We start from the raw sequence: 19,943 nt of genomic DNA on the forward strand, positions 1-19,943 counted from the left end.
TGCCTGCAAAATAACATTTTATTGCAAAAAGACTGAACTGATGCATGAGCATGAACTATGCATGAACTTTGCAAGGAATTTTGATCCTCTGATTTTTCTTGTGAATTAATCAGACAATTTTGATCGACATAGCGATCGCGTTCCCTCAGGCGTGCTCGAAACGCCATCCCTCTGTGACTCGACGTTAAAAATGGTACTTAGTCATGAGGTGTTGAAAGGAAAAAGCTTTGTTGAAACTCAGTTGCCCATCTGTTCAGATCTTGCGAATATCACCACACCGCTTCATTACACCTATCCGGCATATGTGGCCGCGTACACACACTCATTTTGCCGGAAAAAGTAAACACTAGTAAGTAAGGGCTTCCTTGATGTGTGGACGAAAATATGATCAAAGCCACTCCTGCCATCTAATGGTGAATTATCACACTAAAATCATTGCCAGAGGCTTGATTCATCCTGAGCAGCGCCAAACCTTTTATCATAGCTTTTTAAAAATAAAACAACAACAAAAAGGTTTTAACTGTCAGGGTCAAAGCTTCTGAAAAAGTATCTATATGTTACAGCATTTAATGAGTTAATAACAAACTGGAGAAACAGATGTCAAAATGAATGAAACAAACACGTGCATGCTGGGGTGAACACACCATCCAACATGTTTGCCTGTGCTGCAGGCACATTGGCAGGCATTCAATCCATATTGGATTATAATCCACATTTGAAATAGGCCCCATTTCCATTACATGCATTTATGTTATTTCTTTATTCTGTTATGACCCATATTTGAAATAGAAGTTAAACACTTGCACTACATCATTTAAATCTGGCCGAAACATATGTGTACAGAAGAAGAGTTTTCAACTCCCCCCTTTTTTCCTCTTACAGTTTAGGGTCACTACACTACAAATGAGTGGTTTCCAGACTACAAGAAATTTTTACTTAGCAGCATAGGAAACTGAAAGCTTCATGTGTTTTGGCTCAACGTCACATTTCCGTGTTGAGAGGTGTAATTGCTAAGCGTGGCGCACTTTAAGCACTATGGTTAAGCAAACCCTTAAAACCACAAACGGTGAATAAGAAATAGCTCACAGACAATAACATGTGTTTCTCATCTTCAAGTCCTAAACCTAAAAAACTATTACCAAATTTTCTCCATGGCCAACAAGTCTACCGATGCCATCGCAAGGCAAATTTTAGATTTACATTGGAAACAGTGTTTTTGAATCAGTATTTTTCTGCAAAATGCACTTTTTACAAGCTCTCCAACAAGGTGGTTGCAGCAAATGAACTGGACAATTTGGGCCAGGAAAGAAAAAAAAAAAGATTTGTTGTTTCGGCAGCTAAAAAAAATTGAATCATAGTCCCAAATGTTATACCTAGTTAATAGAGGGAAAACAAGATAATTTATGCCAGCCCAATTTTTCTCATTTATATTTATGTATAACTATGCATGCAAACATCTATATGTAAATCCATCCATCCATCCTTCTTCTGCACCAATATCCTCACCAAGGTCTCGGGTGGTGGTGGAGCCCATCACAGCTATCTTCAGGCAGTGGGCACGGGACACGCCGAACTGGTTGCCAGCCAGTCACAGGGCACACAGAGATAGACCACTCACTCGCACATTCACACCTAGGGACAATTTAGACTGGCCAGTTTACCTGACATGCATGTTTTTAGGATGTGGGTGGAAACCAGAGTGCCCAGAGGAAACCCATGCAGGCACGGGGAGAACATGCAAACTCTACACTGGGAGCGGCCGTAGCTGAAATCGAACTCTGGACCTACGCACCATGGGGCTGCGCGCTAACCACCCATCCGCCGCACCGAGTCTACATGTACGTAGATGTTATATTTAATTTTAGATTTTATATGTATCAATGAATTAAATACAATTAGTTTTGAAACAATCAGAATGAAAAAAGTAATAGATTATTTGCCTTATTCTAACCACAACATTAAAAAACTGAAAATGCAAAAGAGATTTTTCAAGAATTATGATGATTATCTTGATAAATAAAACAAATGCACAATAAAAAAAAAACATAGTAAGTAAGCTATCTGAATGTTTTCCTTGAGCGCAGTACACATACATGAAAATTATAGATTTTATGGAAGGGGGTCGAAGGGACACAGGGTACAAGACCAAAACATATATATTTTAAAAACGACATTTTTTTGACAAAAATAGTGTTATGTAATCATCCTGAAAAAAATATATTTCCGAGGTAAGTGTTTTCTCATGACAGCGAAAATACATGAAATGGCACAAAGTGAGCACTTCTACTTTTTCCCTCTCATTTGAGCTAAAACAGATGTGTCCCCATATGTTTCTCCTCGAAATCCAGATGCTAGCCATGTGCTTACCAATCTGTGGACATAAAACATTGTCTAAGATTGTCTACTTCCAAGACACTTTTTAGAGCCCAGAGATCATAAACTAATTTATGAGACATGTTATAAAAACAGATCAACATTTCATGCCAGCAAATCACTTTTTAGAACACAGCCACTTCATCTAAACACTTAAAATTCCAAAAAGATTACCAACACTGTCTATAAGTATCAAGGCAAAGACAAACGACAGTATGGCTTAACATTATGGCCCCTTAATGAGATGAACCCTACGTGTGTTGCGGAGCTTTAGTTCTGATGGTAAACAGTATAATAAGGCTGTCTGTCTGTCGGTCTATGGCAGTTATGAGAAAGGGCAGCAAAGGACTATTTAGTGCAGGGAAGCATAGAGGAATGTGTTCGCTCCTTGTTCTCATAAATGTGACGAAGAGTTCATTGGACCACCTTGACTGGGCTCCTTTGCAATTTTAAAGTCATTTCCTGTCATACAATCATTACACAAAGTAATTTGGAGATAGCAGCAAAACCAGTGTCGTGTGCTTTTTTACCGTGTCTCGGACTTGTTAAGATTTCCTTTACTTGATAAAAAATACCATGTCTGCACTATAGGGCACATCCCAAAATAATCCATCCATCCATCCATTATCTGGACCGCTTATTCTCAGTAGGGTCGCGAGGGTGCTGGAGCCCATCCCAGACATCTTCGGGCAGTGGGCAGGCGACACCCCAAACTGGTTGCCAGACAGTCGCAGGGCATACAGGGACAGACTATTTGCTCGCTCATACACACCTAGGGTCAATTTGGACCGGCCAATCAACCAAACATGCATGTTTTTTGAATGTGGGCGAAAACGGAGTGCCCGGAGGAAACCCACGCAAGCACGGGGAGAACATGCAAACTCCACACAGGAGGTTCGATCTCATGACATCAGAACTGTGCCGCACACGCACTAACCACTGCGCTGCCGCCCCAAAATAATCATTTGTCATATTGTTTTCATATATAAGGTGCTCAAGGCTATAAGGCATATCAAATTAAGACTACAGTAAGAGCTACTCTGTGTATAACATTGTGCTCTATGTGCAGTTACGCTAAATATTAATGCAATGATTATCTAGTCGAAAGGTGCCTCGCCCAAAATCACAAACCATTGCATGCAACGGGAATCAAACCATTGCATGCAACGGGAATCAAACCCGAGTAGTGGCGGTGAAAGTGCTGACACTCTACGACCAGACTAACAGTGGTATGAATGACTTACGAAAAAGTAATATTTATTTTATTTATTTATTTTATTTATTTATTTATCCATTATTCGCACTATTTGTACTCTTGGTGCCAGCAACACTGATTTGTATAGTGCATTCTGCTAAGTTAAACAGTCTTTCCATTTCTTCTTGCATCAATAACCTCTCGGTTCAATATGTATACGGTCGTAAAAGAGCTTGCATAGTATTTTGTTCAAAGACATAGTTTTATCCATTTTTTTGACCTGTGATGAAATGAAATGATCTGAAATGATCTGCATTTATATAGCGCTTTTCAAGTCAATGACTTCCCAAAGCGCTTTACAGTGTGCTTCACATTTCCCAATAGCAGCCTTGTATTGCAGCCATATAAGACGCTAACCTGCTTATTGGGGGTATTGGGGGTTCAGTGTCTTACCCAAGGACACTTCGACATGTAACACGGACAAGCCGGGATTCGAACTGGGATCCCTTGATCGAGCGCTCTACCTCCTGAGCTACTGCCGCCCCAATGATGGTAAAGAAGTTGCATATCAGGGTTCCTGTCTTCGTAGGTAAAAATAGTGTGATAAGATAAATTTGAAAACCTTGTCGTAGGTCATCTGTACCACTCTTGGTATAGTGGGAAATTGTTTGCACTCTGACCGCCACTACTCGGGTTTGATAACCATTGCATAAAATGTTTTGCGATTTACGTCAGCGATGTTTATCAATTAAATTAATCATTGCACAATCATTGCTTGAATGCTGTATGATACAGTAAATTCTTGTATGTAAAACCTTGTATGGCCAGGCACACCTTTTTCTACTGTATGCATTTTCAATCGTATCTGTATGCACTATGCAGGACGCACAGGTTTATAAGAGAAAACGTTCATTTTCTGGCCAAACTGGGTTTTTTAAGTGCACCCTATATTCCGTAAAATAGAGTACATTAAATAATTGTTATCATAGGAAAGGAAATTTCATTGCTGTTGGCACATGCAAAAATATGTGAGTTAATCACAATATAATTAAGAGCAAAAAACTAGGTTTAAATTATATTTAATTATGAATGAATTCATTTATTTTTAATTGTTAGTGATAATTGAAACATGCTCAGATGGTGATGACAACATTAAAACAAGAGCTACCTCTGCTGTAGACAGTTCCTTGGAGAGCTCATGGAATTTCTGCTGCTGTTGGACTAGGAGCTCTTGCAGAGAAGTCATTGTCTGTTGTAGATGATTAGCTGGTAAAAACAGGAATAAATATATTTATTATAGATGATAAATAAAAACTGTCTTCCAAGAGTTTTAATTAAAGGCAAAAGTCCAATGCTATTTGAAAAATAAACAGTAGTGGTAGCGGGTGAGAAGCGGGTGGACTTGGGATGAAGATATTAATCCTAGTGTCTGAACTTAAATCAAATAAGAGCCTCTAACCTTCCATTATGCACCCAGACGCTTGTCATCTAATTCATCTTGAATCCTCAAACGATCAACAAAGGAAAAAAACAAGGCTCTCATTTAGGAAGAGGCTTACAGACAAAATGTGCATCCTAATCCAAATAAATATTGTTTCCCTTTTTTCCATTGACTTTGAAGATCGAATTAGACCAAGTGTCGGTGTTGGATGCGGGTGTATGATTTCAAATAACAGTGGGCGCAGTTTGTTGCCCCCTGCTTCCAGTCACGCATGTATTACCAAACAATGCATTAAGTTTCCCTGAGCTGATTATATTATAGAAAACCAATAAACATTCATATAAATCATGGGCGTGTAAAGTGTTAAATCAGGCCTAATGGGATTAACATCAACAGCTATTGTGGCGGCCCTCCGCTGAGGTTGTCAGCCCAATGCTTAAAAGCCTGATCTGCAGCCGGCAGAATGGGAAGCAAAGCAACATGTAAATGCAAGCGTGGACACAAGGTTTGTACACCTTTTCATAGCCAAAGTGAGGAATTTTTAAGACTTTAAAGCCAATTTTCCCAATTTCTTCAATACTATCAAAAGAATAGATCCGGTGTGAATCATATTTTGCAGGGACACAAATATATCTGCAATTTACAAATGCGATTTTCAATTGTATGTGTGTGTGTATTTATCAAGACATATGAATTTTAGATACTGAGTAAGTTGTGAATATATTTGTTTTGAGACGAATCTTCCTCTGTCTATTGTTTTGTAAAAATGACAGTAACATGTATTTTCAGTTGCAGGAAGTTCATTTTTTACGGCCCATAATAGATATCGATAATTGATATGTAATCCTTGCATTGTTACTCATAGTGCCCTGTTTTGGAATATCATGCACCTGTACCCTTGGGCCAGTTCAAGATTAGTTGTTTTTTGGTAAGCATTTACATCATTTTAGTCATCAATATCATATTCTAAAAGCACAATAGAGTCATACCGCCATATAAAAACTGCTCGAGACAAAACGATTTCATGGGGGAATGACGCTTCATGAAACAATGCCATGCAATTTAATGCTAGCTACTGCTAATCCAGAGGGAAGAAATACAATGGCAAAGCAAAGCCACCAGAGAGCAGTGTCAGACTCATTTCTATGCTGACTTGTGATAAACAATTTCACACAGTTACAAGCACTTCACCAACGTTTCAAGCACTTATCAATCCTTGTAAACACAACAGTAAAATTAAAGTGTTCTCAAAGATTTTAAGCAACCGAACAAACCATGTGGACAAAACCTTGACTCATTTTCTGAGGTTGAAAACCGGCAAAAGCCCAACATTTGTGCTATCAAATAGGCAACACTTGTATTTAAAATGGGTGCGGTCCCTTTTAATATACAGGGAGTGCTCACAGGCATGTTTGATCTTTCTATGTTTGCAGAATGGGACAAAAGTTTGAGCACGAGAGCCGGGGCCAGAAAACCTATCATTAAATAGGTCATTTATTTTGGGAACCTGAATGTGACCAAACTTAACGAGGGTTGCTATAAAGACCAAAGACGACAGTCATCTATATAAAATGTGTCACTAAAAATTGCTTTCTAATGATAACTAACCTCAAAATGACTTTTCCATATGAGTAGGTCAGTCCACCAGCCCGAGTTGCTGACTTCTGAACTACCATTGGCCCAGTTTTTAAACAACTGGAGCCAACCTGTCACAGATCCAAGCTTTGACTCCTTTGTACCGACAAAAATGCATAACTTCTTATCCCCAGTCATCACAGATATCAAGCCAAATATAATGAAGTCAATGACTTTGGCAAAGCATGAATCAGAAGGCAGCTGTGGCTTCGACGTGTGTGTGTATGTGTCTCTGTCTGTGGCTTTTTCCTGTTTGCGTGCAACAGAAAGATGAGACACGATGATATGCGAGACTTGCAGCTGGTGTGTGGTGGGTTCATATTGTCTATTCAGTAAATTATTCAGTAAATACCTCAATATAAAGTACACTACATATGTCCAGGCCTGTATTTCTTAATGGCCAGCTGGTCACCAATATGGTGCCCAAAGACGCACAGTGCCCAAACAGCCACACAATTCCATTACAGCCTCGGTGCACTGAAGTTGTTCCAAGATCCATTCATTCATTGTCAATGTGAAGTTGCAGGGAGATCATGATGTGATTCAAGGCCTCAGCTGTCAAGTAGATGCACCAACTTGGTGAACTTGATAAAAAAAAGAACTCTCATGAAAAGTGAGGGTCAAGCAGTCGGCAGCTGTGAGATGCCCGGTCGCTATTATTCAGTTCAGTTCAGGCCAGAGCGAGACACCATTCAGGAAGGGAGTCAGTGTGAGTAGTGTACATTAATTGTGCAAGACAAACTGGCTGGCTGTTGAACACTATGGCCTGCTTAAGTCAAGTCAAGTCAAGTCACATTTATTTATATAGCCCTTAATCACAAAAATGTCTCAAAGGACTGCACAGGATTACAATTACAAAATTACACAATTACCCGATCCTAAACCAGCACGCGGGCAAGGAACAACTCAAAGACCTCAGTGTGAGGAGAAAAGAGAAACCTTGAGAAAGGACCCTACATGTGGCAATCCCCCTTACAGGATTGACCAGGGTGAATTACAATTAGCATTACTGTACACATAATAGTAAACATTAGGTAAGATGTTGAAAATGTCCAGAAAGTGCATGACATCAACGACGCCCCCAGCCTGCAAACCAGTCTAGAAAGTCTATGACGGAGGTTTGATGCCCTTAAGTAATTTCCTCAAAAATAGGTAAATTAATGAATATTGTGCAGCCATTATATTTAGATTTTTGTACTAGTCGACTGGGTTGATTCTTTTTCTGAGCAATTTGAGGAAGGCCAATGCATGATCAATAACATATTGAAAAAAATACATATTTTTTTATTTTCTGAGTTAAACGTTATAGGGTATTTATCTCTCTTTTAATTAGGGCTAGGGTAATGGTTAGGCAACGTTGTTGACAAAATCAATGGTGAAAATAGTCAATAATTAATTTCTTTATCGACTATTGTCGCCAGTCACGTTTTTTCCAACAGAGTGAGGCATCTCTACATGAATGTGATCTCCAGTTAGAGGTGCTTATGTGCAATAACATCTGTTCAAAGCAGTAACAAAGATACAGAAATGGCACTCTCAATATCAACTATGCGTACTTATAATATTTGGAGCAATTTAGCCAGGATACAGCAAATAAAAAGACAACTAGCAAAGTTTGCAAATCAGACCTTGCATATCGTAGCAGTAGATCAGTGATGCACCAACATTTAAAGAGCACACCAGACAGTAGAACAAAACAGAGTTTGACTCACCTCAAAAAGATTCAAGTAACATTCAAGCCAATACGGTTTTGATGACATGCATTGTACATTTTATACGCGTATAGTTCCCTATTAAAAAGCTAGAGCATTATGCTAGACTGTGCCTAAAAAACATATTTGTAATTAAATGCACACAGACTGAAGAAGAAACACAAGTTGTTAAAATATTAAAAATTAAAAATATCGGTTAGTCAAACCGTTTGATTTCAAACTGTTGAGAATAGCGAAATATGCTTGTTATAGACTTTACGCTTGGCTGAATGTACTTCACAAAATGGAAATTGTATTTCTTTGTTTTTTTACTGTTCTACTGCTTCTAATGTTCCTCTTTTTGCTTTTTGGGGAAAAAAAACGTTTCAATGCATTTTTTATTTGCTTGTCCCTAAAAAATGTACACAGGTTTATCTATGGGTATATGAGAGTATGTTTAATAAGATATGTATTTTTTTTCATAGTACCTTTTTTGTATTTATTATAATTTGCCTTATGATGAATCAACTTCATGCTTAATCTAACAAAAATATGCTAATTATACGATTATTCGACTGAACGTTTCAAAAGTTTGTGACTAGTTGACTATTGAAATAGTCGTTAGTTGCTACCCTACCTTTAATTAAAGATTAGTTGTCTTTTTGGTAACAATTTACACCATTAGTCATCCATATCATATTCAAATAGCACAATACAGTCATACTTCTTTGTAAAACTGCTCAAGACAAAAGAATTTCGATACGAGATGTATTTGGAGCAAAGATCTTGTTTAACACACAAGGGAGAATCCAAGATACAAGAATTACCAGAGGCTGTCACTCGATGGCCAAGACCGCTTAGTGCCAGCATCAGCAAGTCCCAATTTAATCGTTTGAAAATAAAAAAATGAGCTTGTTTCATGAGCAAGTCTAAATAACCTCATATTTAAAGATTTCACTGAATATTATTATTAGTAGTAGTAGTATTAATACAGTGTTCACTCGCAGTATAATGGTATGAAACTTGCGTACTTTGCACGTCACACTGGGTATTTGTATATTGTATTCTTTTTGCGTTATTATTGTATTGTTCTCAGCTCAGGGATGCTGCTGGAAATGTGAATTTCCCTCCGGGGATGAATAAAGTATCTATCTATCTATCTATCTATCTATCTATCTATCTATCTACTTGTTGCATTGCAATGACTGAGAACGCATACATGTCAAGTTCTACATTTTCCCCCGTTTTTTTTTTTTAAAGATTTAAAATTGTGTATGCTGTATAGCATCTTTTGAACGTGAAGTTTAAAACAAAAAATTTAAAAAAAGTTTTATAGATGACCGATCTTATCTTGCCCATTCCGGCTCTAATATTTCCCTCTGTCACTGGTTGCAGACAACCACGTCATCGTAGATTGCCACTAATGTCGCAGTACCCTATGTAGTAAGTAAATAGCTGTTAGTGTTTGTCATTTTTATTATCGCTGGGCTGGCAGTGGCTCAGGAGGTAGAGCGCTCGTCTTGGAATCAAGAGATCGCAGTTTGAATCCCGGCTCCTCCGTGTTACATGTCGAAGTGTCCTTGGGTAAGACACTGAACCCCTAATACCCCCAATAAGTAGGTTAGGCTTACATGGCTGCTTGGCCGCTATTGGGAAATGTGAAGCACACTGTAAAGCGCTTTGGAAAGTCTTGACTTGAAAAGCGCTATATAAATGCAGATCATTTCATTTCATAAAGGGAATTGCAATCATTGTAACAGGAGGAATAGGCTTAGATGGACAGTTAAGAGATCAAGAGACTGTTGATGAGTGTCAGCTTTTATAGTCACTTGAACTCACTGTAACTTTTAAACAGATCGCAAATAACATTTTTCACAACACAATGTTTTCGTTTGCCTTTTGGTTTTATATCACGGGATGTTGTAATGGTTATCTGTGCAGCCCTCTTCTTGACTTCTTGTGATGAAGGGCTATACAAATAGACATGACTTGACTTTAGCAGTGGTAAGCAGTCTCAAGAGGTCTCTAGTGGTAGCCTGTGGGAATGCTGGCGACTTGTATTTTCTGTTGTGTGTGGAACAAGATTTTTGTTCCCAATGAAACGCGTATATCGTCATTCTATTGTTAAGACGTGCTCGTATAAAGAGGTACCACTGTAAATACATTTTATAGTATAACATTATATTTTAATTTATGATGAGTAGATACTATCAATGTAAAAGGAGCTTGAAACCAAGATAATTTTCATCACACCATGCAGGATTCAGATTGATGTTGACAAAGAGCAAGGGGGTGTCTTTCCCTCTATCTCCCCTCTATGTGTCTGACAGCTAGCTTGAGATTCTTCACCTGTCCAATATGGGAGCTGCACCTGTCACTGTGTGGTTTATCACCTACCACACTACAGTAGGCCCAGTCACCAAACAGTGCCATGCTGCAGCCAAACGCCACAAGCGCGGGCAAAACAAATCAGGGGTGTCAAACTCATTTTACCTTAGGTGCTACGTAGTAGTAAAACATGGTCAATGTTTTGCAGTGTTTATTAACTTTACATCTATCTGTATAGAAAATTGTCAGAAAAACTTTAATTTGTTTACACTGCTGGAAGTGTGAATTTCCCTACGGGAATGAATAAAGTATCTATCTATCCATCTATCTAGTCTATTTAATGTATAACACATGCAAACGAGAAAGTGACTAAAATGGCCCACAAACAGTAATTTAAAAACAAACGATTTAAATGATGGTTTTAATAATTTTAACGTCCTTTTCTGCTTTTAATTTTTTTTGACAAAAATGTTGACCTGAATTTGAGAACTTGTTTGATTTTCACATGTGATAACTGATCATTTTCAATCATGGGAAGTAAAAACATATTCAGTAGCAAATTTTGCGATGAGAAAGACATCAAACGTATTGCCTTAATCAGCTTGTCTGTGACTTTTCTTTAAAATCAAATAACTATTGAAAGAGTGTTTCCTTAAACATTGGATTGAATTGATTTGTTTTATCACCGATGTCAATGTTTTGAACCATACTATGCAACGAGATTAGACCTTGCACCCTCGAGTAAACATGTAATAAAAACTTTAAAGAGAAAATAAAATCAAAAAATGTCAGGATAAATAGGCAAATATAAGCAAAATGACCCTTCTACTTATGCAGGGTTGATGGGGCTGCAGTTTGTTGAAAGAGTGCCACGGAGCCAATGGGGAACACCAAAGAGCCACATGCTGCTTTACAAAAGCAAATGTTTATAGATTTTGGTGGTATTTATTGGGGGGGCATTGACACAAAACCTAAGTAAAGACAGTCGCAGGGGTCTAAAGTACAACTGTACATTTTCACAAAAATAAGTAAGGCTGTTTCTGTACCTATACATTTGATACAAACACACGCACACACACAAGACCCATGCACACACATCGAGATTTATGAAGTAGTTTAGATTTAGATTACATTACATTAGAAATAAAAAACATTAAGCAGCATCAAAAAAAATTATAATTTCAGTTTTGGGTGCCTGTTTAGGGTGGTGATGGCCTTGGGGAAGGAACAGTCTGCAAGCGTCTCAATGGCACTTTTCCACTACACCGTTCCAGCTAGCCTCCCCTCGCCTTTTTAAGGTTTACATTATGAAAAAGTACCTGGTTTTTGATCCCTGGCACCACCGTTTTTTGTACCACCTCTGTCGAGGTTTCAATACACGGTCCCGGGGACTAAAACGTGACGTCAATCTCAGCTGACCAGAACAACATTAAATTTCAACATAATGTCTTGAAGACAGTTACAAGGCCAAAAGAAAGTCGACTTTGCACTTTTGGTTTGCTCACAGAGCATTTTTTTAGTCTGGTCAAGTCAAGTCATGTTTATTTGTGTAGCCCTCAATCACAACCAATCTCAAAGGGCTGCACAGACCACAGATGATTGCAAACCACAGACTATTATTACACCATCCCCTGATCTCAAACATACATGAGGACAAGGAAAAACTCAAAAACCTCAACATGAGGAAACTGAAGAAACCTTGAGAAGGAACCGCACATGAGGTAATTCCCCTTCCAGGATGACCAGGCTGCAATGGATGTTGCAATAACAAATAATACACAGATATTGTCAACATGAAATATAGGTCATTCATAAACTATAGAAGTGTTTTTTAAGCCTTGGATTAAACAGTTCCACTGAGGTTGCAGATCAGAAGGGGGAAGAGCATTCCACAGCACCGGGGCCCAAATGGAGAACGCTCTTGAACCTGCAGTTCTCGTCTTGGCTCTTGGGATCACTAGTAGACCAGCAATTTTAAAGCGAAGGCTCCGGACCGGAACATAGTCTACGTAAGGACTATTACTCTTTTGCCTTTCCATTCTCATGAATGCCACCCAAAACATATTCACGTCTCAATGCAGGGTGATGCTCTGATGGCGCACAGGTCTTCAATTTTTCTCTTATGCTTGTCTTTGCATTGTCTTTTGGGCCGGTGTTCCGAAATTCCTTCATACCATCGAGATTTCCTATCAAAGCACGGTGCGCTTTTAACGATTTCCCGGGAAATGTGCGCTTTTGGAAGCGATGATGTCATCAGTTAAAAGCGGGGAGTACTTACGATTTTCGATTTTATTTCGTCTCATTTACTCTTTTACTGTTTCAAAATACGGTCTTCTGATGTAACTTTAAGCCTGGGGTGTTTTTCTCGAGTAGCGTTCTAGCATGGTGTTTGTTGACTACAGTAATCATGCAGTGTATGTATGCATGCCAACCCTTGTTTTATATCATCAATAAAAGCAACAGTTCTAAGTTTCACTGTTGCTGGGTTCATTTGATTATAAAGAAAAAAAACTGCTTTCAAGTCAAACTATAGTAGGACATTTCGGCAGAACACCGAATTACATCTGTTGATGGGCCTGATCCGATCCCGCAGGCTGTATGTTTGACACCCCTGCGCCGAATTAAAATGAACTTTGACAACTATGACAGTAAGGCACTGGATAGGGTCGGCGCAGCGTCGGAACAGGATGGAAAGTGGGGGATGAGTGAAAAGGGGCGAGGGAGGGTAAAGAAAAGTTGTCATTTCGCGACTGCTCATTAATATTCTGAGGTTAAGAGCTTTTCAGCGAAACGTAATTAATTGAGCTCGAGCCTGACAGTAAACAAGCAATTTCAAATTAAAGCGAAATGACAGCGGCATCATTTGTTAAAAACACGCAGGGCCTCCCAATTTCGGCAACAGATAAATGAGGGAAAATGTTAAGGAGGGAGAAAGTGATGAAGATATTAATCTTCACCTGTCTGTGTCAGCGTGCCACTCATTGCTGCGATGTTGCTCTCCATCTTCTGCAGATGCTTCTTGTCCTCTCGCCTGTCCGTAATGAGAGGAAGGATGTATTTCTGCAATTAAAAGCGTGCCGCAATATTAGAGTTCTCTCTAGTGGGAGGTGGAAGAAAGATGAGGAGGAGGCAGTGGCACCAAGATGTGGCCGTGGAGGGTCAAAGACATTGTTTTATTGGACTAGTGCATCATTGTGTAAACTGGAGCTGATTAAGTGCACATTTCCGTGTCCAAGCAAGTGATTCAAGTATCAGGTGTTGAGGCCATTAGTAGATTAGAAAATGGCTTCACAGCTGTTGTTGTGATTGCTTGAACATTTTAGTAATCTATCAAACTGCTAACATATTCAAGTTAGACGATTTGATTTAATGTAGTCAATTACTTGAGATTTAGATTCATTCCACTTTATTTGAGGTTTAACAACTCGGTAGATGATAATCAGATACATATTTTTAATCAGGCTACCATAATAATGATAGTAACAATAAGTCAAAGCCAATGTAACAATGTACCACATTCTACGCACTATAAGGCACACAAAATTATGAGGCTCACCCCAAAAAAGATTTTCTAGTGACATTTTTTTATGTATACAGCGCACCTGACGATGGAAACAAAAGTATGGCTAGGGTTGCACAAAAGTTAAAAAAATGCCGTATTTTTGCATAAATTGATCAATTGGACTCAATAACTGCATAACATTGGGTGCAATGGGAATCAAACCCAAATTTCTGCAGGGTGCGTGCCAGATTCTATCAAGTAGACAACTAGGGAAACAGACAGAACATGAAAAGGGATTTGGTTTTATCTCATCATTGCAGTATTTTTAGTCACGGTTCCAAATTATTGATTTTACTATTGGGCTGGGCCACGAGAATATTGTGATTTAAAACCGGTCCCAGGTACCACTGAAATCCAGTATCGGATCACTTCCTCGCAAAGTTTTAATTGCTCGCACGAGATTCTGAACTGAATAGAGAAAGGGATTATGGCAAGTATTTCAGTCATTCTGAAATTAATAAAGAGCAAGACATTGTGGTAAGTCATCCTGAAACATATAAATAAACAAATGGCCGCACCATTTTTAGACATATTTCACTTACAATGCCTGTCTGGAGCTGACAAAAAGTGAAAGATTTTTACACCGATTTTTAACCACTTTCTGTTCGTTTTCTCTCTCTCTCTCTCTCTCTCTCTCTCTCTCTCTCTCTATATATATATATATATATATATATATATCTATATATATCTATATCTATCTATATCTATATATTTATTTATTTATGTATTTATTTATTTATTTATTTATTTATTTATTTATTTATTTATTTATGTGTAGTAGTGTGCCGTCATTCTCCAGAGTGATCAAGTGGATAGGATTCAACACTCTCCCCACCGCGATCTGGGTATATTTGTTACAGCCAATGTTTTGCAATTGTGAACAACCATCCTAGCAGCCGGGTGGTTATGATTTGGTGCTCTTACCATTGGTATCTATTTCCAGTCCTGTTGCAACCCTTGTTATGCAATTGTGGTCAGCGATAAAATTAGTCAATTATTGCACAGATATCGTAGCGCATTTCCAATGTTGTCCATATAGTATGTGAGTGAGTACACTCCGCACATTTCTGCAGAGATTCTATTATGTTTATTAGTAAATCACTAATAAAACATTACTGTGGAAACATAATATAGAAGTGTAAATGTATTTCCACCCAAAAAACCATCAATAGCTAAACCCCTAGCAATAAAAGTGATTACACCCCAAAGAAACAACACCCATAAGCATACAAACAATGCACTAATTGTCCTTTCTTTTCCAAAGTATTATGTGACTGGTTACTCTTACTAGGTTTCGGGTGTGTTCAGTTTGTGGTACAACTCGCACACTCCATTATACTAGTCACTGAACCTCCCAAGATGGCACAGCAAGTCAAGGAACTCTTTGGGGACCTTAAAAAAATAATTGCGGCACCACAAAAAGATTGTCACACCCTGATGTTGGGATGCAGTACAGTGGCCAAGATCCTCCAGTGTTTTAAAAAAATCAGGATGCACTCAAAACAAGGCTCATGTTGGACGCCCAAAGAAGCTGAGTGAACGTGCACAGCGTCACATTCAAATGTTATCTAAGAAATATAGGCGTAAAAGTGCTGTCAGCATTGCTGAAGATTGAAGAGGTGGGGGGGTCACCCTGTAAGTACTCAGACTATATGCCGCACACTTCATCAAATTGGTCTGTATGGCTGTCGCCCCATTAAGAAGCCTCTTCTGAAGACTGTCCACAACATAGCCCGCCAAAGGTTTGCTGAGCATATCTCAACAAAGAATGAAATCTCTGCAGAAGTGGGAGGGGTGTACTGACTTTTGTTACAGACTGTATAATTCCCAACCAGATTACAAGGTGCACATTCAAGATTTCGGCCAATTCAATTTGTGGGTGTGCCTTGAAAGAAATATACGGTTATAGTTAACAAAATTAAGAGATGTGTGCAAGGCTCAGAGTCTATATTTTTGACCGGGGCCATCATCACCCTCAACAAGCGCGCAAACTTTAAAATATGCATGTTGTGACAGGGAATTGGAAACTATTTGTTATTGCTAAATGTTATTTCACTGCTTTTTATTGCACTACTGTTACAATGCCCTTTTTTCATTGCTCAATTATAACTTACGACAATCTAAAAAAAATTGTAAATATGTTTGCCTTTTTATCCTGACAGTCTTTCATTTTTCTCTTTATTACATATTTACCTTTGAATGCTATGTCTAAACTTGCATACAATGTTTCACAACTTTGATATGAATAAAAATAAAGACAATTCTTTTCAAATGTTACCCCGATGGCAACATTCAGCCACTAGCCAGGAGGAAGTGACGACTGTTAGTGGCTACAGAAATGCCATGACATTTGCTTTCACATGGACAATGAAAATATTTCAAAGGGGAACAAATATATATATGCGTGAGTTCAGGAAAATGTGTATCTGTAAACACCAGGAAATACTTGTGTTGAGTTAAGAATAAAGGTTTGGCAATCAGATTTAAAAGTCAAAGTTGGGGTGAGGTTAGCAGATGCATTATCTCAATGGATCTAACCACAATGTACAAGCATGTCTGTGAATGGGTGTGTTTGGTATGATCCTGACTAAATAAAAAAGTTCTAGACATAATCTTCCATTGACACCCATGAATGTGTGCATTGTTTGGAAAATGCTAGTTAGCTCAAGCACATAAAATAATCTAAGTCTTACAATGTGTTCCACTGTTTTGTTTTAACCTTCAGTTTTTTATACATAGGAATGTTCTTTTTTTGTCCCATTTTTGTACCAATTGTGAACATTTAGAAAGTCAACATGAAGCCACCTTTTTCTCTATCCCAATTGACACAACAAAGCAGATAATAAACACTTTTTAGGAGCTGGAAAATAAATGAGCGTCAACACGCAGTCATCAATAAATGGGTTGCAGTGACTTAGGTGTTTACAAGGTGAACAATAATAAAAGGCATGAGCAGAAGCCAGAACATATGGTACGACTGGCGCCAGGCTTTTGTGACATGACAGCAACCTGTGCTGTCCCGCCAGGGAATCTCGATACTTGTGATGGGGGCCGGTCAACTCTGTGTACTGTAAGGAAACTGAAGACTGAAATTGGTTAACACTGTGAGTTTTTGCAGGCTTAAGCCTATTGACAAAGAAAATGAATTGGGGATAATGAATAGTAGAAAAATGTCATGCGAGTCTCGTATACTCTCATTTAAAAAAATAACGCATGCAAATGCTGTCAAATTCTAAAATGATCATGTTATTGACAATACGTGAGTAAAATAGATAACATAAGCCAATCCATTTTTTCTTGTTTGCATATACCTACACAAGTGTATTTGTTTTGCAAATACACACATTTACAAATAAAAACTTTAATTAGTTATGGGGGTACACAGGCTAAGAAAATCCAGGTGTGTGCAGTCATTAAAGCCACATCTGTTTGATAAATTGTAGTCAGCATATTCAGCAAGATTGCATGGAGTAGCGTGTGGCTAAGGTGACATATAGGGGACATAATAAAAACTGCAAGTCATTGTTTGACTAGACAGGGCTTGTTTTTGTTTTTTTTTGCTTCTCTCAGCATCATCTCGGGAGCCAGATTAAATCTGTTGGCGAGCCGTAGTTTGAGCCACGGAACACCTTAGCATAACATATGATGCACACCCTTACCCCACCCCCACCATTTCTTTAAATTTGAAGCCCTAAAAATTTCTAGTTGTTAGTGTAGCATGCAAATGATAAAATTAAGAAGAGGCTTATTTCAAGTGCAGTGAGCCCTTGTTTTACGCAGGGGTGTGTTCCAAAAAATTCCTGCGAGAGTCAAAATCCGTGAAGTAGAAACCTTCATTTCTTTATGTATTAAATAATTGATTTATTATTGAAAAACAAACACAATTTACTCAAGTATTTGATAAATAAATACAAGTATTGCATTGTATAAACTTTTACAAATTCTGTTTTGCCGAATCATAATTTTAAAAATAATCTTGCCGTTATGTTGCACAACTTCACATGATACTTTGCCAGGCATCATGTGGACATCATGGAAAACTGCATTTACCTTCTGGTTCTGTCTTACAAAAGCAATACATTTTTCCACTATCAAACATTTTTGAAAAAGTGTCAGGCAGCGCCAAAGACCCACATGAGGCTCCAGAGCAAGTTTAGCGGGTAAAGAAGCCCAGCTTTGTTCATCACAGAGGCATCTTCCTCTGTTAAGCCAATCAGAATGCAGAACACATTGCAAAATGAAAATCTGCGAAGTAGCAAAACTGTGCTACAAATTACTGCCTAACAAACACTAACGCAAAACCCTGAGAAAAATGACAACAGAAGACTTTATTCAAGTGCCTTAAGAAAAGCGTGTACTTGCATGCGCGAATCTGAATGAGCGTGAATGCGCTGAATAAGGCTGCAATAAAGACACTTAGTCAGTACAGCTCCTTTAAAATAGATGGTCCTGCTTTGACATGTAGCAACTACATTAGGAACTAAAATATATTCCACAGAAATTGTGCAAGTCTAACTATAAATCATCAAAATAAAGCCATGGCCATCATCTAAAAAGGGTGAACCACTCACATTTTTAATGCACATCCCCAATTCCCATTCGTTGAAAAAGTCAGGCCTCCCAATCTGGATTTTTGCTTATCCCAGATTTTATTTAAAGGGACACTGTGTAATAATTGACCACTAGATGTCAACTCTACTGTGCAGTGCAACAGAAAAAGAGTGGGGTTTTTTTACCATTAGGATTTTATTTACCACTTGGAGGTGCTTCATAATACACAATGTCCCCTTAATATAACATATGATGCACACCCTTACCCCACCCCCACCATTTGTTTTAATTTTAAGCCTTAAAAAGAACATGCAAGGGAAGTTATACAGTTGCGTTATTGGGACAAGAATCAATTCTCTTGAAGGGACAGTGTCTATTATTCAACCCCTCCTAGTCGTAAAAAAAAAAAAAAAAAGATTTCTTCAAAGAAAACAATTATACTTTGATGCATTAGAAAATATACATAAACTATCATTAAACTGCATTTTTTAAATACTAGTAGGATGAGAAATAACAACATAAGATGAGGATAACCAACAGGGAGCTGACATATTTGACAGCCATCTTGTTGCAAAGTGTACACCTAAAAAAAAGTTTTGTCTTTTTTTCTTGTACTTTTTTCTTTGTTTTTTTTCTTGTCTTTTTTGTTACTTTTTCATTTCTCATCCTTTTCTTTTTGTACTCACTTCCTTTTTCTCTTCTTTTGGCCCTCTTTATTCTCTTTTTTCTTTGATTTTTAATTTTTTTTTCCAAGTTTGACATCTTTTCTTGTTTCTTTCATTTTTAATGTTTTTGTGTCCTCTCTTTTTTATTCTGTTTTAGTTTTTTTTACATTTCCCTTATTTTTTCTCTTTTATCTCTCTTGTTTGCCCTGTTTCTTTCATCTTCCATTTTTTTCCACTTTTTTAGCACTTGTTTTTGTTTCAATACACGATACAGGGACACCTAATTACCTTTTTACCAGAATAACAGACCAATAAAAGGGCAAAACGTGATTGGTGGAAAAGAAAGATCTGTTCATCTTAGAATGATTGGACAATCACCGATTTGTCAAAGTTTAGGATAGCCGACCTGATATTTCTTGGTGCACCCTTACTCGAAACATAATATCAAGGAGAAGTAAGAAATATATAATAATGTATAGCGAACACATGAAAAGTGCTTCTT

The 19,943-nt window shown here is 38.0% G+C and overlaps 1 protein-coding gene across 3 annotated transcripts in view; it reads right to left on the reverse strand.

The window, feature by feature from the left end:
* Window positions 1–19,943, reverse strand: part of pex14 (peroxisomal biogenesis factor 14) — a 114,123-nt gene that overhangs the window by 17,555 nt on the left and 76,625 nt on the right. For all 3 annotated transcript variants that reach the window (XM_088332027.1, XM_088332028.1, XM_088332026.1), the window contains 2 exons: window positions 13,621–13,723; window positions 4,737–4,834 (listed from right to left, as the gene is read on the reverse strand). In XM_088332027.1, the coding sequence (XP_088188153.1) occupies window positions 4,737–4,834; window positions 13,621–13,723 (201 nt within the window). The remainder of the gene's footprint in view (window positions 1–4,736; window positions 4,835–13,620; window positions 13,724–19,943) is intronic.

The sequence above is a fragment of the Urocampus carinirostris genome, chromosome 3 (genome assembly GCF_059441175.1).
Source record: "Urocampus carinirostris isolate Australia breed hairy pipefish chromosome 3, RoL_Ucar_1.0, whole genome shotgun sequence".
Lineage (NCBI taxonomy): Eukaryota > Metazoa > Chordata > Actinopteri > Syngnathiformes > Syngnathidae > Urocampus > Urocampus carinirostris.